Raw genomic sequence first — 27,906 nt, forward strand, 5'->3', positions numbered from 1 at the left:
CTTGGGATGTTACAAAATAATGTTTAAAGTATAGTATAAAACATGCAAATGGTAGAAGTCACCACAACACCTGCAAATAGAGCTGAGCCATGTGAGTAAATTGAAAACAAGTGACCTTTTCTACTGAGTGATAAAGAGAAAATGACATTGAATTCAAAGGAATTGATTATTGGATAAGGAACAGCTGTGGAAGACATCAAATATCTAAACTTCTTCTTGTTGGTTTTACTGGCGGTTGGCAACAAACTGTTAGTAACATTACCGCCACTTATTGGTATGGAGTGTGGTTCGTGATGGTCTATCTATTTACATAATATCCAAACTTAAGGAAGGTGAATGATTACCATAGGATGCTGAAATACAAGGAACATACAAGGATGATCTAAAGCAGGGGTGGGCAACTCCAGGCCCCGAGGGACGGGCTCCTGCAACTTTTAGATGTATCTGTACTTCAACACACCTGAGTCAAATAATGATGTCATTAGCAGGACTCTGATTGCACTGAGGAGGTGATTCAGCTATTGGATTCAAGTGTGTTAGACCAGGGAGACATCTAAGAGTTGCAGGACACTGATCCTCCAGGACCAGGATTGCCCATCCCTGCTCTAAAGCAAAGGGGAAAAGCCCTAGAAAAAATGAAGAAACTAAACACAAAGAAATAAATCTGTGGGAGTTGACCTTTTGGCTACGACTTCAATTTTACTTCAATCTTCCTAACCCCTTCACCAGAAATCACATGTTGTAGGTAACATACCTTTTTGAAAGAAGGAAAATTTACTGAGCTTTGCTTTAAGCCCCTGTTCTTGTAGTCAACCCAGCACCACCTTCAAATGATCCAAAAAAGATCCGCTGCATTAGCCGCTGGAATGTGCTAGGTACATTACAAAGCCCAAAAGGCATTCGGTTCCATTCAAACAGCCCAAATGGGATACAAAAGGCAGTTTTTGGACCATCTGCCTCCTCAACTGGAACCTGATTATACCCGTTAGCTACATCAAAGGTAGAAAATCAGCATGCACCAGACAATGCATCCAATGGCTCTTCTATTTGTGGAAGAGGAAAAGAATCTTTTCGGGTCTTGCTAATTAGCAGTCTATCGTCAGCACACATACAAATACTCCCACCTTTCTTTCTTACCCAAACTACGGGAGATGCATACAGGCTGCTACTCTCCCTAATGATCTGTGAAGCAAGTAACTGGTTGACGTGGACCTTTACCACCTCATAGTTAGCGGGGGAAATGTGCTTATTGCGCTGTTTAACAGGGACATTGTAAACCAGAAGAATATCATGAGCTATCACACTGGCTCAGCCCAGGCTACCATCGTGACCTGGGCTGAGTTTGTAGTTCACCATAATATGCTTTATGTGTCAGATGCTGTGTGTCACCTGTCAATCCAGGTAGTCTGGTCAGTGGTCCAAGAAACGGCCTTCCTGATTGGAGCTCATGTGGAGTGAAACCTGTACAGTGAACCCCTTTTTTTCGCCGGTGTTGCGTTCCGAAAAGAACCCATGATAGGCGAAATCCATGAAAGGTAGTTACCTTTATTTTTTTACAATTATTATACAGCATATTTAAATACTCTACATTGAAACCAAAGAACAAAACCTGTTTTCAGGCCTAAGCATTTTTTAACAAATATAACGCTTTCTTACAAATAACTACAGTAAAATAATCATTTTAATCATCAGTACGAAGTACAGAAGGACAAATTGTGACTCACGTATTTCACTGTTCCTCTGACTGTGATGCCGCGGCCTGACTCCGCTCTCTAGTGGCTTTTTCTTCTGAAGCCTGAGGTGCAGGTGTGCTTTTTCGAGAGAAGAACATAGTTATCGGTAGTTGTTGTCGCTCTTTTTTCTTCTGGGCAAAAACATTTGCCAAAATTTGCCAAGCTGTATTACGTATATTTAAATACCGTAACATTATGGGCACACAGGTAGAGAAGAAGCGCAGAGACTGTTTAGCCAATCAGGACGCAGATCACAATGCACTGTGAAAAAAAACTACCCAAAACACTCGGCGAAGCAGCGAGGCCGTGAAAGATGAACCACGTTATAGCGAGGGTTCACTGTACTCTGATTAACAGAACACCTCACAGACATCAAAGCAATTGGTGACAGATCAACCTAGTTCATTTTAGTCTGTTTACAAATTTTTGCCAATATATTTTTGACCGTTTGATTCAATCTTTCCACTTTACCCTGTGATTGAGGGTGATATACAGTACCAAAGGCATGCGTGAGCCCCAACATTGCTTCCACCTGTTGCAGATCACGGTTCTTAAAATTGATGCCATTATCAGATCTGACCTTTTCAGGAAAACCATGCCTAGGAATATAATGATTAATCAAACATTTAATTACAGTTTTACTGTCTTCTTTCCTTGCCGGCCAGGCCTCTGGCCACCCAGAATAAGCATCTAAACACATCAAAACATACCTGAACCCTCTGACCGGTGTAATCTTGTCTGTGAAATCAATAATGATTTCCTTTCCCGTTTTCAGCTCTAACGGAAATCTACCCTGGTCTGGCTTAACAGTTGGGCTGACGTTGAACTGTGAGTACAAAGTACATGATTTAAGATGATCTTTAACATATCTTTCAGATATGGATGCTACCAATGTTCCAAATTCTTCATCATCTGAGCCACGCCCACATGGCCCTATCCAGGAACTCTTTAGGACGCATTTCAGGGTCCCACTGAAATTTAGGAACAGCTGTTAGGGTAGGTAAAGGACATTTTTCTCTGATTGCTCATCCAAATGCAGTTAGTACCACAGTTAATCTGGTGTCAGACACTTCTATTTCATTTCCTGTGGTCCTAGTGACACATCTGCCCAAAATAGCTCTGTAGGCGCCCAGTGCTAGGGTTAGCCCTTTTGTCAAAATATCTAGCTTTTCCAACCACAATGTGCTACTTCTTGCAATAGATGGCAATTTGTCCACAATGACCTGCACATCTCCAAAAGCAAAAGGCTTATATTTATCCCCATAAACGCTAGCTAACAAAGGCCACTGCCCAGCAATCATTTGCTTTTGACTAGATCATAAATTATAATGACGTGGAGAGTCAAATGAAATTGAAAGGGGGCGAAGCTTTTTCCCTCTCTGTTTATCACAATTTAAGTCTTGTGTTGTTTGATTAGTCCTGGAGTTTTCCTCGTCAGTCTCTGCTTCCCTGTCAGAATTAAACTCCATTAACTTTTGCTCAGTTGCATCTTCAGCTTGTTCTATCAGTTCTCCCCCATCAGGTTCATGCTCCATTGGTGAAATTTCCCTATACCTTTCCTCTGTGTCCTCATCCCCTGGATTCCTGAAAACTAGCTTTTCATCCTTATTATTAAATCATCCTGAAGATAATGAGTGCTTAGACAATTCCCTTCCTATTGGTTTTTCATGTGATGCTGCTGAATGCTGACTCTGTAACCCTGTTAACTGCTGTATCAGTGAATCTAGGAACCACTGATACAGCAGTGGTTCCTAATCTACAGCCCCTGCAGATTAGCCTCCACTATTACAGGGGCTGTACTACCAGTCAGTTGAGGTGGGGACTCCCTGGAGGGAGGTCCTCTGGGTGGAACACTCTGCAGTGGTGGAACGGGAGGGATTACTGGAAAAAATGGCGGCCCAACATTTTGTAAAATGGTTGTGCTCTCAACGGCATTTTCTCTTTCTATTCTATCATGAAATGGCTGTATATAGCCTCCCTGACTACTAGATGTTCCCTTGGAGATACCTGACAGAGTTTAGTGGTAAAGAAGGTCCCTGAGATCCAGTTGAAGTAAATGGATTGTTTGAACTAAGACTCATGGACCCCCTGTAACAGTTAAAACAGGATACAAGCTAGGAGTTGAACAATTATAAGGAGGGGGTTCAAGATCATGACTTTTTTGAATAAATTCACCATGCTTTTGTAAATGTGAAGTCCCTTGCCAAAGCACTGCCAGCTCTGACCAGTACTTTCTATTTTTCTCCTGGATCTCTTTCTGTTTTTTAAGTTTATTCTTTTGCCAGAATCTAGCTCCCTCTTTATTTTTTCCTGCCTCCTGTTACATGCTCGTACTTTGCTTCCGCCTCCTGATTGTTTATTTTTGTTTTATTGTTGGCACCTTTGACGGTTCACCGGTGGGGGGCGGGGCTTAGCCAGCCCAGGTGTTTTAGTTGGGCTGGTGGCGCACCTTGAAAAATGATGAGTGATGGTGGCGTGCGAAAAAGCTGCGGTAGCAGCGGAGTTCGAAAAAGGAAAAATTGATTAAAACGGTGCGGGAAGGCTCTGGGAAGAGAGTACCTTCACCTCGGGACGGATCCACCCAGAGGGGAGCGTCGGAAGTTTTGGCCGGGAGGAAGTTTATCTTCGTTTGTTTGGATTTGTTTATTTATTTATTTTTTGTTTTGAAAACCGGCTGGACGCTAGGACTTTAAGCACCGGGGAAGTTACACGCCTGCCAAGACCAACCACCATTGAAATCACCAGAGGTGCGGATGTTTTAAGGAAAAGAGAAAAGAAAACTATATATATATATCTACATATTTAAAGACAAAGAAAACATAAAAACTATTAAACAAAACGCCTGACGTATGAGGAATCGCGAGGGCTGGCCTTCTCCATGGATGAGTTCTGGATTGAGGAACGTAACCTACGGATTGGACGTTTAAGGTAAGCCCCACCACACTGTGTGTTCCGTCAGGTGCCCTTTTGTTTCTTTTTCTCGGTTTCTTTTGGTTGGAAAACATTACGCACTTAATGTTGCGGCCCCTCTTCCCCGTAATCTGTATAAAGGAACTAAGAACGAGCCAGGGTGAGGGTAGCGGGTCGTAACACTCCTCATATTTTTCAGCACGTCCCTGGTCTCTGGCCCATAACAAAGGTCCTAATGGAACTTCATCAGTAACCTGTTTCCCTTCTTGAATAATTAGCTTCTCTAAATTCTCTCTCACCTCCTTTTCTTTCTTTTCTTTTTCCCCCTTCTGGTACATCCAGTACTGTGTTAACTAAGCTAATAATCTGCTTTCCCAAATGTTTCCAATTCCCTGGGTCTGCCCAGCTCCATCACATTCTCCTTCCATATTTTATTCACAACCCGCCAACACAGACAATACTGAGACAAACAAAATAACAAAAAATATATATATAACAGAGCTCAGATCCCAGCTGCAGCAACACACATACTCAGACACACAACTCAATGGTTCTGTTAGATAGGTACATGAGTACACAGATCTGCATTGTTGTCACTTTCTGTACCAAGACACATGCATACACACACAGGCCTGACACTTCTCACACCAACACACACAAAGTGCATAAATTAATACAATGAGGTAATTTCCCTCCATAAACACTCAAATATGCAGTGAGGTCATCTTCCTCCATAAACACTAAAAAGATCATTTAAAATGACGTCAGCTTCCTTATATCTCTTGTTCCCGTTTTCCTTTATTTTTTCCTTATTTAGGTGCTTTCCATACTCTATAAAACAAAGAAACTTTCAACCCTCCTATAATGTTACGGGTCAAATTGACCCGTAACATCTGACCGAAGCGGTCATCTTCCAAGAAAGGTGAGTCCAGAACAGGCAGAATAAAGCAGTAAAATAGTGTTTAATTGCCGTGCTTGGTACAAAAACAACCTGTTCCAACAACGCACAGTAAGTGAAGGCTAGTCACGTCTAGGATCCCACAACAACTGGGGATAACAGGAGAACTTCAATACGCAGGGAAACACAATCAAAAAAACCAAAAACAGCTGTGAGTAATTATGCCCAGGTAGCGGGGCTGAAACGACCTAAAGGGAACAAAAATACACTTCATGACAGACCAGTTTTAAAGTTTTTCAACCCTCCTGTTATGTTTGTTTCTAGGGTACAGCAAAAATGTTCATGGGTCTATTTGACCCAGGGAGTGTTTAATCATGCTATAATGTCAGAAACCAAAAAATTCCTCCAAAACATTTTTGCATCTGATTATTAACTCCAATACTAACTATTTCAATCAATATTTGTGCAATGATGTTTTTTTATTTCGCAGAAATTAAGGATCAATGATGACAACCTGCTCATTTACTCATTTGGACATAAAAAATTCAATTTACAATTTAATGTCCACTGAAAAAACCTAAACACAAAAAAACTATAATTTCCTTGAAATTGATCTTTGGTAATTTTTTTTATTTTACACTTCTTGTTTTTTCAATGGGTGATCTTTATAATTGAATTTGAGACACATACTGTTCAGGGTCAAATTGACTCGCTGATTAAAATCAAGATAAATGAGTCATGCAGAGAGTATTTATGTTTTCATCCATTTCTGCTGAGTGTCACTCACAGTGGGTGGAGTTTGTCCACAGGAACAGAAAAGATTCCCGTCAAAAGTTGTGTGAACACCTGCTTTCTCGCAGTTTCTTAGTCAAGTAAAGAGAATAGTGAGAAAGTGGGCTTGCATGTGTCGGCGTGTGCATGTATGTGTGTTGTATGTTGTGTTGTGTGTGTGTGGTGAAATATGGTTCATAGCTGCAAAGAAACATATAAAATTGGACATTTTTTAATCTGTTTTTGCACTAACCTGATTGCCGGGTCAAATTGACCCGAACAGTATCTATGTAAAAAGTAGACGCAGGGGTTGGTACAAATGTGTAAAATGAATAAATTTTCAATTTATATGTAGAGTGCACCTATTAAGACAAATAGAAAAAGTTTCATGCAAAAAATACTTTATTTTAACCCTCACACACACCATACACATACATAAGGTAAATTCATGACTATATATCAATGTGACATTCAACAAAAATCACTTTACAATATTTCCACACCACCAAACGTGACTGTCACTCCACCTATGACTACGTCTGCATGAAGACAAGCTGAAATCAATTAGAAGCACCAAGTTTCCAATAGCTTGGGTGGGGGTGCTAATCAATCAATCAATCAAATTTTATTTGTATAGCACATTTCAGCAGCAAGGCATTTCAAAGTGCTTTACATCATTACAAACACAGAAACACAAAGCAACATAGAATCAACAATCAAAACATGACATTAAGTCAAGTTCCATCAATAAATTTGTAATTGATTACATTTCAAATACAATTCTAAACAGGTGGGTTTTTAGTTGAGATTTAAAAGAAGTCAGTGTTTCAGCTGTTTTACAGTTTTCTGGAAGTTTGTTCCAAATTTGTGGTGCATAGATGCTGAAAGCTGCTTCTCCTCGTTTGGTTCTGGTTCTGGGGATGCAGAGCAGAACCAGAACCAGAACCTGAGAGGTCTGGAAGGTTGATACAACAACAGCAGATCTTTAATGTATTGTGGTGCTAAGCCGTTCAGTGATTTATAAACTAACAACAGTATTTTAAAGTCTATTCTTTGAGCTACAGGGAGCCAGTGGAGGGACTTTAAAACTGGTGTTATGTGCTCTATCTTCCTGGTTTTAGTCAGAACGCCAGCAGCAGCATTCTGGATCAGCTGCAGCTGTTTGATTGATTGCTAATGGGGGCGCTGTGGCTCTGCAGTTTGGTGGATGGTAAGGACTGGCGGTAATTCTCCAAACTGAGAAATGCTCTCACTAAGCTGTTGGAGCTGCTCTTGCTGATGATTTAGCATTTCTCTTATCTGACTCATTTTAGTCTTATTTCAGCTACCTGAGGACCACCATGAACCCCATACTGGACACCATATACTGACGGAACCGACTTTCTTCGGCTCCTCACACCATGAGGCACCCCCCTTCACGCTCCCACTGGATTGCTGCAGCACTAACATCAAGCAGAGTGCTATCTGGCTGTGTACACACCAACTGCTTCAACTCAAGATGCAGGAAACTGTCCAACAGTCTCAGGATTTAACATACCAGCAGGTGAACACTGCTTCACTCTCTCCATAAAACCCATTAATGTGAGGAGAACTCCTGAAGACTCTCTCCCTGTTGTTTTCTGGAAAAGAAGGCCTCTGGAAGAGCAACATACAGCTCAGAAAAACCATACAGTTCCTGTAAGATCTCAAATATTTTAGTAGGGTCCTCCCTTCTAAAATAAATATGTAGGAGAGACATTAGGCAATGTTGAAGAAATGGACGGCTGAGCACTTGAGCTAGCCTATCCTTGTCACAACTGATCATTGTCAGCTCTTAAGCTTGCTACCAGATTTTTAAGTTCCTGAATTTCTTCTTCCATAATTGTCACAAGCTTATTCTGCTTCCTGTGATTACTACAGTGCAAAACATCCAACCTAAGACTAAACTGTTACCCCCTTAACTGGCAGTACCAAATCACCAAAAATGCCTGAAAAGGTAAACCCAAATTAAATCATCTGCCGTTCTTGAATAATTTGGAGTTCATGCAAAAGCCTGGTCTCTTTATGAAGATGACAAGCTACATTTTCTATTTCTGCAGTCAAAAACACTTTAATTGTAAGTAGTTTGTAGCTATTACGACTGTAACACAAATGAAATTAAAAAATTTTGCTTCACCCAGATTTTTCATTTTTATTTCTTGTAAATGTACATTGAGTGTTGAATGTATGGACTGGAAAATACAATAAATCTGTAGAATAAAGTATTCTGCTTGTGGATCTCAAGACTGATCAAGATATCACAAAAAGAAATGTCATTTTGGACATGTTTTATTTTTGAGGATGTACAGCTGTTGTTCAAGTGTGCCATTTGGACTCTCCAAATGGCACACTTGAACAAAATCTGATATACAAACTCAGTGGCGGGCCGTGCATTTCACACCTCGGCCTTCAGCAGTGCTCCGTCTGAATCAATCCAACCCTCAGTAACTATTTTATGGCTATAAAACTTCTACAGCTGCGACACACATAATAAAGCATCAAAAATAACCTGATAAAATTGCAATATTATTTAGGAATATAGCAACATTTTACTCACCAAAAATCCTGATTATTTGTACACAAAATCCATCCTCCTTTCTTTCCTCAAGAAGATTTCAATTACTCTGTTGTGCAGATTATCTGTGCGTTTCACTTCCATGAAGAAGTCCTTTTCTATCGCCATCGAAGCTGATGCTGAAAGTCGAGCCTGCCCGGTCCTATTTCTGGCATAAGTTTTAGTTAGTAGACTGAAAGTGGCGGACAAATCCTTTTCCCGGTTGTGACAGGCTTGCTAGCTCCGGAGTTGCCTGACCTAGCTTAACAATGTCCAGCTTTTCTTGAAAAGTCCGTCTTGAAAATGGCTTTGACAGTAAATCTCCAACCAAATCCATTTCTTCTCCTCCTTCACCCATTGTGGGTTGAAAACCAGCTATTAAATCAACACAACAATATCTTTGCTTGTGCAGCTCGCTACAGATGCAGCTTGCTAGCTCTGGCTAGTACACGCTCTGACTATCCAATCAGAGCGTGTGAATACGCTGACGTTTCCGTACGCCTGCTAGAGGGCCTTGGTGTCGCCAACTCAAAATCTGATTGGTTGAAGCAACAGTTTGATCGACATTTATTTTATGCTACAGGGCCCGCAGAACTGATTGTGAAGGCCTCCAGGCAGATTTCTTTGACCCTGGCAACAAATAGCGGCTGAAATGTGATTAAATGCTTAAATATGAAAATACACGTCTGGAAGCAGCACAGCCAGGGGGCTAGCAATGAAAGGAAGCGGACAGACCATTTGGATTTATTTAATACGTATTCATGGACAAAATATAATTAATATCAGTTTGTGATTCAGATATTTTTAGGCCAGCAGAGAAGGCCTTGCAGGCCCTGACGGCCCACCACTGTACAAACTTCAGATGACTGTAATTCCTCAGTGCTTCAACATGCAGTCATCAATGAGGCTCTAATGTAGGATTTTGGTCTGAGCGATGGGATTACCATGGTAGAAAGTTGATTCTCCGTCTGCTGAAAAATGTCTGTATTCATGTGTGTTTTGGATCATCGTCCTGCTGTAAAACCTAATAACGACCCAACTGCAGTATTCTGGTTGGGTCAACAGATTTTTAACTAAAGATGCTCTGGTGTTTCAGAGGTTTATGATGACAAACATTTTTACAAGGTTTCATTAGGTATAAAATATTTGTGACACTAGTGAATTTGTTCAAAACAGGTGGTACAGAGTTTATGAAAACTGTTCATATTTCATAGATTGTTATTACTATACTGATGCACTGATATTCTGATGATTTTCAGCATAAAGTTATAGCTGAGATTTAGAACTATTACCAATTAATTTATAAGTTGCTGCTTAATTGGAATTTTGACATATTTTCAATCCTATAATTAAATCAATCAGATTTCAGAGAAAAAATATTTATTTAAATAAAGTGAAATCAGATTCTTCCAGCAGTGATGTCATTGAGACTTGACATCCAGGTGGAAGTGACATCACCAGTAGGAAAGCCATATGGGCATTTCAGATTAAAAGGCATGAGAAGGGTACAGGGGTCTGACACAGATGAAGGGAAGCTCCTTGGAACAGACATCATCATTCACATGGTCTCGTCCTGTAAAGAGACAAAGAGACAAATCCTGACTGCAAACCTTTGACAAAGACTTGGACATGATTTGATCAGTTGCAGAAAGCATGCAGGGCAGATGAAGTGTCTTGCCCAAAAACACAACAGACATGAATGGAGTGGGGGTTCGAACCAGGAACCCACCGATTACAGGACAAACTCCTACTTACTAAGCCACCAGATACATACATTTATACAAAATTATTAAATTACAGATTGTGATTTCCCATTAATAAATACCAAATAAGTTGATGTCCATGCAGTGTTCGTTTCCACCAAAATTGTTTGGCTCACCGTAGGACCACTGATCAAACGCAAACTTGGAACCATCACTCCAAAACCACGTCCCTTTCTGAAAGAACATTTAGTTTTAAGTTCCTATGCAAACAAATCACACAGAACCAACCTAGACTTCTGTCACTCATTATAGAAAACATGAACTGTGTTTGGATCGTTTATATTTAAAACCCTCAGCTGGTCAGAGCAGCTGGTGGAAAACAGAGGCAGGTTCTGGTTCTGTTGGAGGTCTCCTCTCATTCCTCTGCACTGTTGCCACATGCTTCCTCAGCATGAGGGAGTTTAGCATAGTCAGTTATTCAATAGAGCTTAGGAACGCGATGTCACTGCTCTAGGCGTAGGGATATGAGCGCCATCTTGTGAGGCCATATACATAACCGACAAAACAACTGTCTCACAGATAGTTTGAATTTTTGAATCTAAGTTTCTTAAAATTAATTAGCAATGGTACGAACTTGCTGCGTTATTGGATGTAATGTCCGATCGCACAACCAAAACTGTAAAAAGATGGAAAACGGACTTTCGTTTCACTGTTTTCCTGCCTGTAAACAACGGGAGATGCCTAAACTATCGGAGCTAACAAAAAGGAGATGAATGTCCCGGGTATCAGCGGTGAGACGTCCTGATATTACGTTGTCCAACATCCCAAGATATCTACGAGTTTGCTCCAGATATTTCCATTCTGGTGAGTGTCATTCGCTTTGTTGCTGTTGTGTCATAATGTTTTGCTGTGATTTTGTCCGGGTGACTCAAGTTCAGGTACATTGAGTTCATTTAAGTGGGTCAACCTTGTTTAGGTCGGGCTTATATTTTTTATGTAGCATAGTCCGGGTTTTGTCAGTGAACATCGAGGTTATTCTATTATTGTGAAGTAAACTATTTTACTAGTGTTATCAAATTTAGAGCATTAATACTGATGTGTTCTGATATGACCTCTTAAAGGCAAACCGACGTATGAAATGGATCAGCTCAATCCAAACTGAATCTGGGTCACTGCGAGGTAAACGCCACGACATCGGACTGACATGCACGTAAATTAAAGGGGCGATGCAGCAAAACCACGGTGGATCAACAAGTTACAGAGACTGTTTTCATTATTTACCCCAGAAGAGGTAAATAATGAAAACACAGTGGAGGCTATAGAAGAGGAGCAAGTTGTAGAGGCTGAGGAGGAAACCGCAGGAGAGAAGCTCAGCAAGGCTGCAGACTCTGAAGAGGAACATGAACCATTTGTGTTGAAATATGTGTTCAGTTGGAAGTGGCTGTTTTCTCTCATTTCATAATTTAATATGGTAAAAATTCATGAAACGTTTGATTCAAGCACTTCAAGTTGCATGTAAACAGGTAATGAAATGAATCACGTTTTAAGTAAAAATTTGATATTTAAAATATTTCAGGTAATAAGCATACATGTAATGAAAGATTATATTTTAAATAAACATTTTATGTGATTGAAGTAAACAATTGTATTCAATTTTGCAGTAAACATTTAATGTGTAATTAAACAGTTCAGAGTTAACTGTAAAAGTTATGACTTTTACTTGTCATAACTTTGACAAGTAAAAGTTATGAAATCGATCTCACTTTAAGGAAATATTTGTTGTATTTAACATATTTCAGGTAAGAAGTGAACATGTAATGAAATTGATCCTGTCTGAATTTTATGTAATTGAACATTACAGGTAACAAATGTGATGATCATCTGAGGTAATACATTTTCTGAACATTTAAAAACAATATTTTTTAAATATAAAATTATTCAAATAAAAAAAGGGTCAAAGTGTAATAAAGCTGATCTATACAGTCTAGTAGAATAATTTCACACTGATTTTGAGTTAATGGGGCACACGATTTGGAAGCTACTGAAAAAAACATATTATTTAATATTAAAATTATTTATCCATCCATTTTCTTACACCCTTGTCCCTACTGGGTCTGGAGGTGCTGCTGCCTCCAGCTAACGTTCCAGACGAGAGGCGGGGTCACCTGGAAAGGTCGCCAGTCTGTCACTTAACATTTTAATAGAGGATAGTGTGCCTCGTGAAATACCATGAATTACCACTTTTTTGTATCAGTTGGACACAAGGCATTTATTTACAGGAGTGTTTGGTTCGGAAATTTACTGTCCCAATGTAAACCTCTGAGCGCTTGAGGAGGGAGCGGTGAGAACAACTGGCCGCAATTAGCGTTCATAAATCGGATCAACCTAAACGCTCCTTACTCCGCGGAGCGCTAATATCCAACTTGAAACCGCGGTCGGTAGCACAACGAAAACGCCGGAAAAAGTTTGTTTTGGTCTGTGGCCATACAAGATGGCGCCCAGCAGCATAAACGTCACACGCAGTGACGTCAGTTAAAAAGCTCAAAACAAAAAACTGGGTTTCCTGAGATAACTGTTGACCAATTGCTATTCTAATCTGCAATTAACTGCATCGTGTTATAACCAGGATCAACTGGAATGTATTTGACTGAACTGACCACTTTATTAGGAACACCTGTTCAATTCAATTCAGTTTATTTATATAACAACAATTCACAACAAAGGTCGTCTCAAAGCATTTACAAAAAGTGCCATGAGAAATGCATCTTGACATAAAAAGTCATCAACCAAACAGAGTTATTTATATGGTTTTAAAATCTCACCTGTGCTGAATCATGAGCTCCAACCCAAGTTTGTGTGTGTTTTCCACTTGCTTTGTAGATAAGGTCTCTGATGAAGTTGTACTCATTTCTACTGGTCATTGAGGCCAGATGTCCTTCCAATGAGAGGCAGAATTTCTGAAAAGGCAACACTGGTTAAACTTTCCTCTGTGCAGTGAGACAGTTGGTGCAGCTGAATATCGACCTTTAGAAATTATGGTTCTATTTGTTTAACGGAAATCAGTTTCTATAACCTTGTTGTTGGTGAATCTTATTGTGTTATATCAATAAATTTACATTCTTTTGAATGTAGCAAATCTGCTGTGACCATCACATCTGTTGTACCTCTGCATCAGCCCAGGACTGTTTGACATTCACATACAGGAAACATCGACCGTCGTACCAAGCCCAACCAGGAGTGCACTCATCACAGTCGGCAACTGGGAAATATTAAGAGAGAAAGTAAATACATCCACCTGATGATCATCATCATTTCAACACCAAACACAGTCAAGAGGTTCAGCTTCATCAAACATTATGGTAAAAAATACATTAAAAATATAATAAATTAATCCAAATTACAGCTTATGAAAATGGGAATTATGTCAATTAATAATTATGAAAAAAGCATAATCAATGTTAAATCAATAGTCAACTAAAAATACTGTACTTCAACCAAAGATTTTATCAGATGACAGTTATTACAAAATATATTCAGATGAAAAACCTCTGAAATGACACATTTATTGGTTCTGATTCAGATATTTTATTCAGAAAATAATTTGCCTTCTTAGCGTTTCTAGCTGCCTTCTGTAAAAACTACTGGGACCTATCCACCTTGTGGGATGGGATGTTTCTATACAATATGTACTGACTAAACAATTTATTAATTTACTTTGTAAAGAAATTAAGTCCTGTACTTTTGCTGAAAGGATGACCCAATATAGCCAATCTATGTAAAAGTTTCTTATCTTATATTGTTGTCTTTTAGGTGTTAGAAACTTCAAAAATAAAAGAAGCACGCACCTTCCAGTTGACATGCCTGTGGATGGAAAACCCAAAGTTTTAGAATAAAATTCCCAACAAAACAAAGTTTCTTCACTTTACACAGGTGCTATACAAACGTACAAAATGCTGCTTGCTCTGGGACAAGACAAACAATAAATAGTTTATCATGTCTAGACTTTAAAATAAAAACCAGGAAAACACCGCGGGACAGTGAATTTTTAATTGAAGCGAAATAAAAACCTGGTAAAAGTGCAGAAAACAATTATCATTTGTTCAAAAGAAAAGATAGCGATGCTGAAGATAAAACGTTACTGCAGATGCTACTAGATGAAATTATCAGTGTTAATACATGCCAGTGGAAATAGCACAAAAAAATTAGGCTACTCAAGTAAAACTACAGTTATTTTGGATTTTAAAATTGCACTTAAATATGTAGTTACTAAAATTAAAAGCGTCATGTGCCTCATTAAAATTTTACTTCAGTTACTTTGTGATGAGCAAAACAAAGTTCTGCTCATTAAAGAAAATGTTTCTGGTGTTTTCTGATGTTTATCTTTACTCATTGATGGTTATTAATTCAAATGTAACTGAGTAACTGCACTCAAAACAAATTCAAGTAAAATTAAAAGTTCGGGTTTTGGAAACAACTTAAAGGACAAATTAGACAAGTTGTTTTACTGGTATTACAGCAATTGATATAAATGGAATTAATTGCTTTCCACCCTGTATGGCAGAACCAAAATACATATCTTTTCCACATTGTGAAGTGCTTCTCCTTCTGTGTTATCCATACGGGTAGCCTATAGTACAGTAAAATATTTATGACTTTATTTATTTTGGTTTGCACAATGAGCCACTGATAATTTTTCTCATAGTACCAGCAAGAATTTAAAACTACTTTCACCCCAGCATACCAGTCATCTTTTCCATTTAAGTCCTTCTCCATACTTACATCAGCTCCATCCCAGAGTCCAAAGCTCAGACCAAGAAGCAGAGTGAAGACAAGACCGGCAGCCATCTGTAGAAAGAATCGTTAGGAAAGTTCATAATTAGTGTCACAAATCAAAATCAAATTTTATTTGATTTCAGCAAAAAGTCATTTCAAAGTGCTTACATCACAAAAACACAAAGTCATAAAAACACACAGTCAACAATTGAAACATTACATTTAGTCAAGTGATTTTCTCAGAGCAACTCTAAAAGGTGACGTGTCAGTCAAGATTTAAAGGAACTAAATGTTTCAGCTGCAATATTCTGGCAGTTTGTTCCAGATTTGTGGTGCATAGAAGCTGATCAACTCAATCAAGACATAAAGCATCATGATGAGCAGTAGGACTTTAAATGTCACCTTGTTTTGATGATTAGTTGAAGAGTCTGTTCCAGCAGCAGTTTCTGGTCACAGGATGTCTCAGAGATGGAAACACAGACTTTATATACCTTCAGTTTGTTTGTCTGTGAAGTGGAAATCTTTGAGTAAGTCACTGTCTGTTCTCGTTTTTGTCACTTTTTTACAAAGTGTTCAAGTTGTTGCAGAATCTTCCAGGATTCGGCCAAGGACGTTTTCCTGGTAGCGTGAAGAGTTACTTACCATAAGAACTGATTAGAACCGGACCAAACCGGCTGATGTTGCCACTTCTGCTTCTCTGTCCAGAACAGTGTTCTTGTATGGAATGTACTCTCTGATAACAGAAGTGTATTAAAAATGGACGTATCTGTTAGATGTTGCTCTGCTTTTCCAGACTCTGTTGGATTCAAAGTTCTTTGACTGCCTTCAAATAAAACACTTGAAAGATAAAGTTGAAACTTTATCAATTCTTGAGTGGTTTCTCTTGCTGTTTGATAAGGAATTTCCACCACATTCTTGATGTCAGAAGTGGGATCTGTCATGCCAGAAGGACTCTGTGGCAGAGGACAAGAGCATTCGGCCATCCTGAAGACTCAAAAACCAGCTTCAGTCCTCCTGTGTTAAAAACAGGGCAGGTTCTGGATCCTTCTCCAGATTTATGTCTCAAGACAATCCTGTCACAGAGGTCTAGAGATGATTCCTTTTGATTTCATGCTGGCTGCTCTGTGTTTAGCGGTGATCACCTTGCCTTTTTTGGAAACAATTCGAAACCTTCTGCAGTCTGAATGATGTTCCAGTGAGTTTTCTGTATATCAGGGTTAGGATCAGTGAGTTATTTCTAGTTCATTCTTAACATGCAGCTTTATGTCATCCATGAAAAGGATCACATGAATCAAGTATGGCCAGTATGAGGAACCAGCAAAAATAATAAAAAGCAGTGACCTTTTCTACTGATTGATTAGGAGAAAATGACATTGAATTCAAATACATTTGTTATGGAATAAGGAACAGCTGTGAAATATAGCAACTATGCAAACTTAAGGAAGGTGAATGATTACCATAGGCTAGTGAAATAGATACAAGGAAGCTCTAAAGCAAAGGGGACACAAAACCAAAACAGTCAAAGATCATTACATTGAGACTTCGATTGAATTCATGACTAACAAAAAGATTCAATAATATTGAACCTTTACATTAGAAATTATCCCACGCAGAAATGTTTTTTTCTACTCTTACAGAGAGATTGCAATTATATGAGAATTTGGACACTCTAATTAACATATTTTTAGGAAAAAACTCACATAGTAATATATGCTTTATCTGTGAAATATAGCACAGAAAATAATAACTTTGTCAAAATAACTTTATTTTCCCTCTCTGGGGAGGTTTCAGTGCAACATCACCATAGTGACAGGAAATGAAATCAAGCAGGTTCACACAAAGATAGAATATAAATCCAAGCTGCAAGCAGAATTGGTGGCCCTCACAGCTCAGTGCTGCTCCGGCTTCTGACATCCTGCAGAAAAACAGGCGACTTCCTGTTTGAAAGGGGCTGGGGCTAAGGTGATGTCACCAATTGTCCATGTGAACATGATGTGGGTTGGTCTGCAATGAGACAGAGTGTGATGCAGCTGTGACCTTGTATGGGGAAGTTATTGCACCTTGATGTTTCATGGCCAATGGTCAGATTTGAGGGTTGGCCACGCCCACATGCTTAGATGTACGAAAATTTTTTTCATAACTTTTGGTCTTCAATGCCTCAAGACTGTGCTGAGTGATTCTAAAGTTTTTGTGTCAAAAGTTGTAGGAGGAGATTGCTCAGATACAACATGCATGTCAAGATGGCGGCGTCCTGTATGGCTGCGGCTGCATGGGCTCTCGACAACTTGCGAGTATTTGAGCAAAATACGCCGCCTAAAACGCTACAAACTTTGCATCCACTCAGTAAGTTAGCATATCATCTGCTGGAATTACGATGATCAAGTGATTTTGGACTCATAAATACGACTACTCTGGAGTGTTTAAGTGACCTCCGAGTGCTACGGAGGTAAGACCTAGCGGCCCACAGCGCAGCGGACTCGCCTAGCAGCACTAGTCGGAGGAGGAGCAAGCGAAGGCGGTGCGACCGGCAGCGGAAGCGCGGCTGTCGAAGTGGACTAACAGCTAAGCTAAACACTAGCCCACAGATCGCCGCTTCCGTCCATCTTCCTCTCCAACGTCCGCTCTCTGGACAACAAAATAGACCATCTGCAACTGGAACTGTCTTCAAAGAGAGAGTTGAGGAACTTCTGCGCTCTCATTCTGACGGAGACATGGCTTAACTCGTCCATACCGGACAACATTGTTAGCCTGGAGGGGCTCGCTACATTCCGCGCAGACAGGAGCAGCGCTCTCAGCGGTAAAACCCGAGGAGGGGGCTGTGTATTTACATCAACAACAACTGGTGTAAAAATGCCATGACTGTTGCCAGTTACTGCTCCCCGGACATCGAGCTTCTGACTGTTAACTGCAGACCATTCTACCTGCCCAGGGAGTTTACTGTTGTTAGTATCACTGCTGTGTATGTGCCCCCCAGTGCTAACACTAAAGAGGCTATGAGTGTTCTCTACCGGACCATCAGTGAGTTGCAATCCTCACACACAGAGGGCGTTTTCATCATTGCTGGGGATTTTAACCAGGCCAACATGAAGACTGTTCTCCCTCACTTCAACCAGTATGTGGATTTTCCAACCAGGGGAGTGAATACTCTAGACTTGGCCTACACCAACATCAAAGAAGCATTCAGAGCAGCCCCCCGCCCCCACCTTGGCTCTTCAGACCACCTATCTGTTATGCTAATTCCTGCATACAAGCCCCTGCTGATCAGAATAAAACCTATAGTGAAGCAGGAGAGGGTGTGGACTGAGGGGGCCATGGAGGCACTCCAGGTCTGTTTTGGGTGCTCTGACTGGGAGATGTTCAAGGCAGCAGCCACTTACAACGACCAGATCAACATCGATGAGTACGCCATGACTGTGTCAGCCTACATCAACAAGTGCACAGAGGACGTCAGCATCACTAAGAACATTATCACCCGGGCCAACCAACAACCCTGGATGACTAAGGAGGTACGGGAAATGCTAAAAGCACGGAACTCAGCCTTCAAGTCTGGCGACAAGGAGGCACTGAGGACAGCGAGAGCCAACTTGAACCGTGCTATCAGGTTAGCAAAGTGAACCCACAGTCAGAAAATACAGGAGTTCTTCCACGACACCAGCAACATCAGGAGTATGTGGCAAGGCATACGGGGAATCACAGATTACAATCCATCCTCCCCCCCAGTGGGCGAAGTTGATGCTGACTTTCTGAATGGACTCAATAACTTCTTTGGGAGGTTCGAGGCACTGAACAGTACTCCGGCAAAGAAAACTGTTCCCCACCAGGAAGAGGAGGCACTCTGCCTGGAAGACTCTGAAAAGAGTCAACCCACGGAAGGCCCCAGGCCCCAACAACATACCTGGGCGGGGGTTCAGGGAATGCGCAGGTCAGCTGGCTGGTGTCCTAACAGACATTTTTAACACCTCACTGGACCAAGCCACAGTGCCAGCCTGTCTCAAAACTGTCTCCATCATTCCGGTGCCAAAGAAACCTCAAGTCACCTCTTTCAACGATTACCGGCCTGTGGCACTGACTCCCATCATGATGAAGTGCTTTGAAAGGCTGGTAAAAGAACACATCGTCTCCAGACTCCCCTCCACATTCGACCCGCTCCAGTTTGCCTACCGTCGAAACCCCTCCACTGAGGACGCCATCTCCTCCGCCCTACACCTGAGCCTGGCTCACCTGGAGGAGAAGAACACTCATGTGCGGATGTTGTTCCTGGACTTCAGCTCAGCGTTCAACACAATCATCCCACAGCATCTGGCAGGAAAACTGGGACACCTGGGCTTCAGCACCCCCTGCGCAACTGGCTGCTAGACTTCCTCACCGACAGACCTCAGTCAGTCCGGATCGGACAACACACCTCCGATGTCATCACCCTCAGCACAGGCTCCCCTCAGGGCTGCGTCCTGAGCCATCTGCTGTTCACTCTGATGACACACGACTGCGCCCCCAGGTTCGCCACCAATCACATTGTGAAGTTCGCGGACGACACAACGGTGGTGGGCCTCATCAGAGACGACAACGACCTGGACTACAGAGAGGAGGTGGAGCAGCTGGTGGACTGGTGCAGAGACAACAGCTTGATCCTGAACGTTGACAAGACGAAGGAGATGATCGTCGACTTCAGGAAGAACCGGCCCAGCCACGCTCCACTGCTCATCAACAGCTCGGCTGTGGAGGTGGTCAGCAGCACTAAATTCCTGGGGGTGCACATCACAAACGACCTCACCTGGACTGTGAACACCACGTCTCTGGTCAAGAGGGCACAGAAACGCTTGTATTTCCTGCGGAGGATGAGAAGAGCACACCTGTCCCCGCCCATCCTCAAGACGTTCTACAGAAGCACCATAGAGAGCATTCTGACCAGCTGCCTCTCTGTGTGGTGTGGAGGCTGCAGCGCCTCCGACTGGACGAACGTGAGAAGAGTGGTGCGGACAGCAGAGAGGATCATCACCCTTCCCTCCATTCAGGACATTTCATCCCAGCGCTGCGTGTCCCGAGGCCGAAACATCGTCAGTGACCCCTCACATCCCCACCATGGACTGTTCTCCCTGCTGCCCTCTGGAAAGAGGTTCCGCAGCATCCGGTGCAGGTCCACCAGGTTCCGAAACAGCTTTTCCCACTTGCCATCAGACTGCTGAACTCTTAACTGGACTGCACTCAAAAACTGGTCTCCACTTCATACCTTGCACATGTACATAGCTAAATAACTTCTATTTTACTGTCATTCCTGCACTTTATATTTTATATTTATATTTATATTTACATTTTATATTGCATTTTATTTTATTCTGGAGTAACCTCATAACATTGGAACCTCAAAACATTGTCCTGAGCCGTATGCAACAAAATTTCGTTCTGTATACACCCTGTGCATGCAAAATGACAATAAAGTCAGTCTAAGTCTAAGTCTAAGCATAAAAAAGCCAATTATTGAAAGTATTCCAGGGGGCGCTGTAGATTAATTAGGCCACATTCACCAAAGATTGTTGAGGATTCATGTTGGGGGTCTGATAAGGATCAATCCCAGTGAGTTTGGTGGAGCTCGGCTGAATCTGTGGAATTTAGAGCCAAACGTACGGCAATGGTATCCTTTGTGACTTTTCCACACCGCCACGCAAACATCCTCCACCAAGCGGGTCAGTTGGAAACCACGTCATGTCAACATGTCTTCAGTTACTGGACACATTTTCATGTTGATTAGGTCAAAGGGGTCAAATAGAGGCCATTCAGAGTAAAACATGACACTTCCTGTTCTCGGTGGGCGTGGCTTAAGTGATGTCATCATTTCTCCATTGGGTATTGTAGGGAACTGGATGTGGATCAATCACTGAAGCTTTGGTGTCTCTGTAAGGTTTTGTGTAGGAGACGTAACAAGATCATTTCAAAAACAAAACTTCAAACCAAAATGGCTGAATTCCTCTTTGGTACTTTGGGCATCTTTTGAAAGATGCCAGGCGGCACTGTCGAGTTGGGGGAGGGATAGATTTGTGCAACTTTTGTGACAACTTTGAAACACATAAATTTCACACAAACCTGACACGTCTGTCAAGTTTGAGTTTTCAGATTTGTTAAGGTCTCCATAAAACCAATTCTTTTGATAGAAGAATCATATTAATAAACACTATGAATATAATAGGCTTGGAAGGCCTACATATATAAAAACAGAATAAAGGATGTGTTGGGTCTATTTTAGTTCCTAACCTGCAAGGAATCAACCAGAGACACAAATTACTTTTCTGCAGAAGAGGGAAGCAGAGCCAGATGCGGAGAACCGCCGTCAAACACTGTCTGTGATCAACTCCGCCGGCTCTTTGTCCCCAACTGCCTTTTATTATGATTACAAGGAAGGAGGTTGGGTTTTTTACACAGTCACACAAAGAATTGATCAAAGATCTTTACTACAGGATGTTCTGGAACCTTCTGTGGACATGCCCTTACCAGGCACCAGGCTGACCGCAACCAATCAGTTTCACTGGAAGCTGATAACACAGGAATGTGTTAACGTTTCTAGCCTCCAGGCAAACATCAGTTTAAACGGTTAATAGTGTATCACAAAAGAAAAGAAGTCAAGTAAACAACACACAAAATAATAATATGAAAACATAACCTTTCAAATAAACTCACAAGTAAATGAACTTAGATAATTTTTCTAACAGGATTCAATAATGTAGAGTAAGGTCAAACTTTCTCCATATATACTGTGTAATTATTATAAATAGAAAACCCTGTCCCAAAGAAATGTGCAACTGAACAGGTTAATTTAAATGGTGATCAAAATATCCATGACCCCACTAGGTATGAGGGTGTAAGATGATGGATGGATGGATGGATGGATGGATGGATGGATGGATGTTCAAAATATGTATGTGCATTTGAGCATGAAAACATAACAGGCTGTTTACAGTGACAATAAAGACTGCAACAGCAGTAGAACATTTATGCTGCAGATATCAGCAGAAATGTTCTTTAAAGTGAGTAAAAACTGCTAATATTACCAATACCAGCACACATTGAGTTTGTTGGGATCAATGATGGCTATAAATTCTTGTAGCTGCTGGGAGGAAGGATCTGTGATAGCAGTCCTTTCTGCAGTCTGTCACTGAGAGAGCTCTACAGTTCAGCAGCAGCTTCAAGCACAGAGAGAGACACTTTGTCCATTTTAGCCAGTCCTTCTGACTCCCACCACCTTCACTGAATCAATGAGGCGTCTTAGCAGTGTTGGACCTCCAGCCATGAAGGACTGAATAACTATAAGTATAGATTCAATAATATACTGTGTTAACCCGGGTTCCAGCAGTAGGAAGAGGAGGAGTTTCAGGAAGTGATGTCATGGAGACCTAAAAACCCCACAACTAGGACAGACATTCTCTGTCATCCTCCATTTTGGATGGCAACACTGGGGAGACAGTATGCTCACTGGCAGAGAGAAGGCTCCTCCATGTCCCAGGAGCTAAAGATTCAAAAATAAAGGTTACTGTTAGTGCATCCAGTACTTAATCCCAGCCAAAGGAATAAACCATCACCCAGGTTTACTTAGGATTCTGCAGAAGGAACCATGGAATTACAGGTTCCCTGAAGTGTGCACAGCAGAGATGTGCAGATATCAGCAAAAGTGTCATTTACAGTGAGAAAAACTCTGTTAACAAAGGCTGCCAGCCAAATGCCTCTGATGACCTGAGATGAGGAGGAGGTTGTGGATGTAGCTGTTTTCACCAACAGCTTCTAATAGGAAACAAACCTCTGACCAGGTGCAGCAGGCCCTCTTCGGCCCTTCCAGGACTAGCAGGTGTAGACAATGGAAGGATGAATGATAAAAAAATAATGCAGTTTAAATAAAGGAATTGAAAATAGTTTGGCATGTACATTTTTAGGTTTCTAGTTAACTTTCAAACATGTAAACGTAGCCACAAGAGTTTAAGACACATTGCATTTATTTTTATAAATCTAGGTTTTTACTTAATGAGTCCTGACATTCCTTTATTTTTAAGCAGTCTACTGTATGTTCTGTATTCTCTTTGTGGTTATATTCAGCTAAGCACACTGGGGTTCTGTAGGATTTTGGTCTGAGCGATGGGATTACCATGGTAGAAAGTTGATTCTCCGTCTGCTGAAAAATGTCTGTATTCATGTGTGTTTTGGATCATCGTCCTGCTGTAAAACCTAATAACGACCCATCTGCAGTATTCTGGTTGGGTCAACAGATTTTTAACTAAAGATGCTCTGGTGTTTCAGAGGTTTATGATAACAAAGATTTTTACAAGGTTTCATTAGGTATAAAATATTTGTGACACTAGTGAATTTGTTCAAAACAGGTGGTACAGAGTTTATGAAAACTGTTCATATTTCATAGATTGTTATTACTATACTGATGCACTGATATTCTGATGATTTTCAGCATAAAGTTATAGCTGAGATTTAGAACTATTACCAATTAATTTATAAGTTGCTGCTTAATTGGAATTTTGACATATTTTCAATCCTATAATTAAATCAATCAGATTTCAGAGAAAGAAAACATTTATTTAAGTGATGAAATGAAGTGAAATCAGGTTCTTCCAGCAGTGATGTCATCGAGGCTTGACATCCAGGTGGAAGTGACATCACCAGCAGGAAAGCCATATGGGCATTTCAGATTAAAAGGCATGAGAAGGTTACAGGGGTCTGGCACAGACGAAGGGAAGCCTCTCGTAACAGCCATAATCATTCACATTTTCTTGTTCTGTAAAGAGACAAAGAGACAAATCCTGACTGCAAACCTTTGACAAAGACTTGGTCATGATTTGATCAGTTGCAGAAAGCATGCAGGGCAGATGAAGTGTCTTGCCCAAGGACACAACAGACATGAATGGAGTGGGGGTTCGAACCAGGAACCCACCGATTACAGGACAAACTCCTACTTACTAAGCCACCAGATACAAAGATATAATAAAAACATACATTTAAACGCAATTATTAAATTACAGATTGTGATTCCCAGTAATAAATACCATGTAAGTTGATGTCCATGCAGTGTTCGTTTCCACCAGAATTGCTTGGCTCATTCTTGCCCCAGGAATTAAACACAAACTTGGAACCATCACTCCACATCCAGTAGCCTTCCTGAAAGAACATTTAGTTTTAAGTTCCTATGCAAACAAATCACACAGAACCAACCTAGACTTCTGTCACTCATTATAGAAAACATGAACTGTGTTTGGATCGTTTATATTTAAAACCCTCAGCTGGTCAGAGCAGCCGGTGGAAAACAGAGGCAGGTTCTGGTTCTGTTGGAGGTCTCCTCTCATTCCTCTGCACTGTTGCCACATGCTTCCTCAGCATGAGGGAGTTTAGCATAGTCAGTTATTCAATACAACTAACTGGGTTTCCTGAGATAACTGTTGACCAATTGCTATTCTAATCTGCAATTAACTGCATCGTGTTATAACCAGGATCAACTGGAATGTATTTGACTGAACTGACCACTTTATTAGGAACACCTGTTCAATTCAATTCAGTTTATTTATATAACAACAATTCACAACAAAGGTCGTCTCAAAGCATTTACAAAAAGTGCCATGAGAAATGCATCTTGACATAAAAAGTCATCAACCAAACAGAGTTATTTATATGGTTTTGAAATCTCACCTCTACTGAATCATAAGCGCCAACCCAAGTTCGTGTGTGTTTTCCAGTTACTTTGTAGGTAAGGTTTCTGATGAAGTTGTACTCCCCTACACTGTGGAATGAGGCCAGATTTGCACCCAATGAGAGGCAGAAGTTCTGAAAAAGGCAACACAGGTTTAAACTTTCCTCTGTGCAGTGAGACAGTTGGTGCAGCTGATTGAGAAGCTTTAGAAATTATGGTTCTATTTGTTTAACGGAAATCAGTTTCTGTAACCTTGTTGTTGGTTAAATTTATTGTCCTCTGTCAATAGATTTACATTTCGTTTTAATGTAGGAAATCTGATGTGACCATCACATCTGTTGTACCTCTGCTGTAGCCCAGTTCTTTGCAGTTTTCTCATACAGGTAACATCGACCGTCGTACCAAGTCCAATCCTTTTCGCACCCTTCACATATGTCAACTGGGAAATGTGAAGAGAGAAAGTAAATACATTCAATTGATAATCAGCATAATTTTAACACCAGACACAGTATAGAAGTTCAGCTGCATTTGTCATGTCTCTGATTAGGCTTCTGACCCACATACAGAGAAAGACTCAAGACAGAAATCAGTAAAATGGGGTTTATTTGCAAAGGTGGTGGTCCAGGGTATGTAGGCAATGTGGGGAACTTCTGGAAGAAATAATAAATTGGAAGAAATAATAAATTAGTGGAGCAGATGAAGGTAAGAGGAAATGTTGGATAAGGGACTTACAGAGAATGATAAGGAAGTCCGCCATAGAAGGGTGAGTGGGTTGTTGGTCTTGAGGTAAAAACTGCAAAATAGTAGGCTGAGGGACGGTGGCTGCTTTAGAACTGTTGGACAGGTGGTACAACATTGATGGAGGAGCTAAAAGTTACCAGTCAGAAAATCCAAGCTGAGGGTTATGGCTGGTTCTGGTCTGACGATGTTTGAGAGGTTTCACAGATAGATTCAAGGTGGTACTCAGGGAGACCTGAACAGAGGGAAACAAGGAGTAACACTGGGCTCAGATACTTCACACAGAAAGCAACTCAGAAGTTCACAAAGTGAGCTTGACGTCACCACATGGGTTAACTCTCAGGCAACTCAGGCAAATTAGTGACAGGCAACCAGCTTCTTATAACTAGGATAGGATGAGGTTAAAGGAGTTGCGGGTGTGGCTGCACAACTCCCCACTTTCCTGACATCACCTTCCCCCCAACGACCACCACCTGGTTTCCCAGAAGAAGTGGACGCAAAGGAGGCCTCGTAGTCAGCTATGAGAGATGGGGTCAAGATGAAATTGTCATGTTCCGTGTTTTTCTGTGTGTTTATTTTAAGTTTCCTGTGTCTCTGAGTCTCCGTGTTGTCCTGTCTCCCTTTGATTACTCCCAGGTGTTTTTTGTTCCCTAATTACCTCCTGTGTATTTAGTGTCACCTGTGTGTCTGTGTCTTTGTCGGGTCCTTGTCGTTGTCAGCGTTATTCTGTTGCTATGTCCACTGGGTTAACCTGTTGCTACCGGCGTTGAGCATTGGCTTCCGCTCAGCCGTGCTGCCAGGTGTTTGGACTGTGTTTTCTGGATTATTTTACATTAAAACCTTCATTACTCATCTTACCTGGGTCTACAGCGTCTGCCTCACCACCTTCACCACCGCACCTCATGACAGAAGGACCCGACCACAAGTACGGTGAGGCACGCTAACTTCATCATGGACTCGGGAGGCTTGCTGAGAACGATCAAGGACTATGTAGCGGTTGTGGCAAGCCTGTACTCGGCACATCAGCGCCTGAATATAGCCACGCGCATGGTCCTCATGTTAATGAGTGGATCCCACGACTTCCGCATCTGGGGCTGGCGGAGTTGCAACAGGAGGCAGAGAGGCAACGCCTGACAGCCATTGCGGTGCTGAAAGGCAACCCTCTGCTTCCCAAGCCGGACTATCTCTCCGCCAGCCCAGCTCCAGCATCTCCGGGACCAGCACCTCCAGAGCCCGCAGCTGAGGATCTTCCGCCACTCGCCGCAGCTGAGGATCTTCCGCCACTCGCCGCCGCTGAGAATCTTCCGCCTCTCGCCGCTGCTGAGGATCTTCCGCCTCTTGTCGCTGCTCCCACTCCTGAGACTGCTCCAGCCGTTGTTCCCATGGTGATAGGATTCCAGGCGGCCCGCCTGGCACCTGGCTGACAGGCGGCGCGGCTTAGGGCGTTTCATGCCCCAGTTAGTGGGTTATCGGCCCCAGTTAGTGGGTCTTCTGCTCCAGTTAGTGGGTCTTCTCCCTCGTTGTTTCCTAGTGTGTCCCCAGAGTTTCCCAGTGGCCCCAGTGCTCTCCCTGAGTCTCCGCCCCTTAGTGCCAGTTCCGAGACTCTTAGTGCCCCTCCAGAGACTCATCGTCGCCGCCTCCAGCGCCGCGGACGACCGCCGGACCACCTCCGTGGTTCCCGCCTCCAGCGCCGTGGACGGCCGCCGGACCGCCTCCGTGGTTCCCGCCTCCTTTGCCTCCGCTCACCCTGTGGGTCGTTTTTTGTTGTTTTGGAGTCTGGCTGCCCGTCCAGCACCCCTCCGCCCACCCTTGTTGTGTTTTTGTTTTTTTGGGGGGGCGTCTGGTAGCCGCCCTTGGGAGGGGGTACTGTCACGTTCCGTGTTTTTCTGTGTGTTTATTTTAAGTTTCCTGTGTCTCTGAGTCTCCGTGTTGTCCTGTCTCCCTTTGATTACTCCCAGGTTTTTCTCGTTCCCTAATTACCTCCTGTGTATTTAGTGTCAGCTGTGTGTCTGTGTCTTTGTCGGGTCCTTGTCGTTGTCAGCGTTATTCTGTTGCTATGTCCACTGGGTTAACCAATTGCTACCGGCGTTGAGCCTTGGCTTCCGCTCAGTCGTGCTGCCAGGTGTTTGGACTGTGTT

The 27,906-nt window shown here is 41.8% G+C and overlaps 2 protein-coding genes and 1 long non-coding RNA gene across 4 annotated transcripts; 1 reads left to right on the top strand and 2 right to left on the bottom strand.

Moving 5' to 3' along the window:
• The first annotated feature begins 1,241 nt into the window (after positions 1-1,241).
• LOC116718794 (uncharacterized) lies at positions 1,242-8,568 on the top strand. 2 transcript variants are annotated; one of them, XR_004338994.1, is made up of 4 exons: positions 1,242-1,535; positions 2,509-2,729; positions 7,434-7,522; positions 7,637-8,568. It is a non-coding gene; the product is annotated as an uncharacterized LOC116718794 (long non-coding RNA). The 2 variants fall into 2 exon arrangements; XR_004338995.1 differs by having other exon boundaries at positions 2,509-2,561.
• Positions 8,569-10,314: 1,746 nt separating this feature from the next.
• On the bottom strand, positions 10,315-15,466 carry LOC116718767 (galactose-specific lectin nattectin-like). The gene is made up of 6 exons (XM_032560996.1): positions 15,367-15,466; positions 14,433-14,448; positions 13,752-13,846; positions 13,410-13,544; positions 10,710-10,821; positions 10,315-10,457 (listed from the first exon to the last, which is right to left on the bottom strand). The coding sequence occupies exons 1-6, from the start codon at positions 15,430-15,432 to the stop codon at positions 10,372-10,374; spliced, it is 510 nt and encodes a 169-aa protein (XP_032416887.1). The 5' UTR covers positions 15,433-15,466; the 3' UTR covers positions 10,315-10,371.
• Positions 15,467-23,910: 8,444 nt separating this feature from the next.
• LOC116720678 (aggrecan core protein-like) lies at positions 23,911-27,219 on the bottom strand. Its single transcript, XM_032564070.1, has 6 exons — positions 26,904-27,219; positions 26,221-26,286; positions 25,375-25,469; positions 25,030-25,164; positions 24,393-24,504; positions 23,911-24,124 (listed from the first exon to the last, which is right to left on the bottom strand). Exons 1-6 carry the CDS (start codon positions 27,217-27,219, stop codon positions 24,057-24,059), a joined length of 792 nt encoding a protein of 263 aa, XP_032419961.1. The 3' UTR covers positions 23,911-24,056.
• Between the last annotated feature and the right edge of the window lie 687 nt (positions 27,220-27,906).

Source organism: Xiphophorus hellerii, chromosome 1 (genome assembly GCF_003331165.1).
Source record: "Xiphophorus hellerii strain 12219 chromosome 1, Xiphophorus_hellerii-4.1, whole genome shotgun sequence".
Taxonomy (NCBI): Eukaryota; Metazoa; Chordata; class Actinopteri; order Cyprinodontiformes; family Poeciliidae; genus Xiphophorus; species Xiphophorus hellerii.

Bases quoted from the DNA above. Each gene is read 5' to 3' on its own strand.
- LOC116718767 (XM_032560996.1), bottom strand. From the start codon at position 15,432: ATGGCTGCCGGTCTTGTCTTCACTCTGCTTCTTGGTCTGAGCTTTGGA. The intron at 13,545-13,751 runs GTACAACAGATG...TTGCCTTTTCAG, and splicing joins AGTCCTGGGCTGATGCAGAG to AAATTCTGCCTCTCATTGGA. The intron at 10,822-13,409 runs GTGAGATTTTAA...ATGTTCTTTCAG, and splicing joins GAGCTCATGATTCAGCACAG to AAAGGGACGTGGTTTTGGAG.
- LOC116720678 (XM_032564070.1), bottom strand. From the start codon at position 27,219: ATGAAACGCCCTAAGCCGCGCCGCCTGTCAGCCAGGTGCCAGGCGGGC. The intron at 25,470-26,220 runs GTGATGTCAGGA...CACATTTCCCAG, and splicing joins TGGTGGTCGTTGGGGGGAAG to TTGACATATGTGAAGGGTGC. The intron at 24,125-24,392 runs GTATTTATTACT...GTCTCTTTACAG, and splicing joins CATGGACATCAACTTACATG to AACAAGAAAATGTGAATGAT.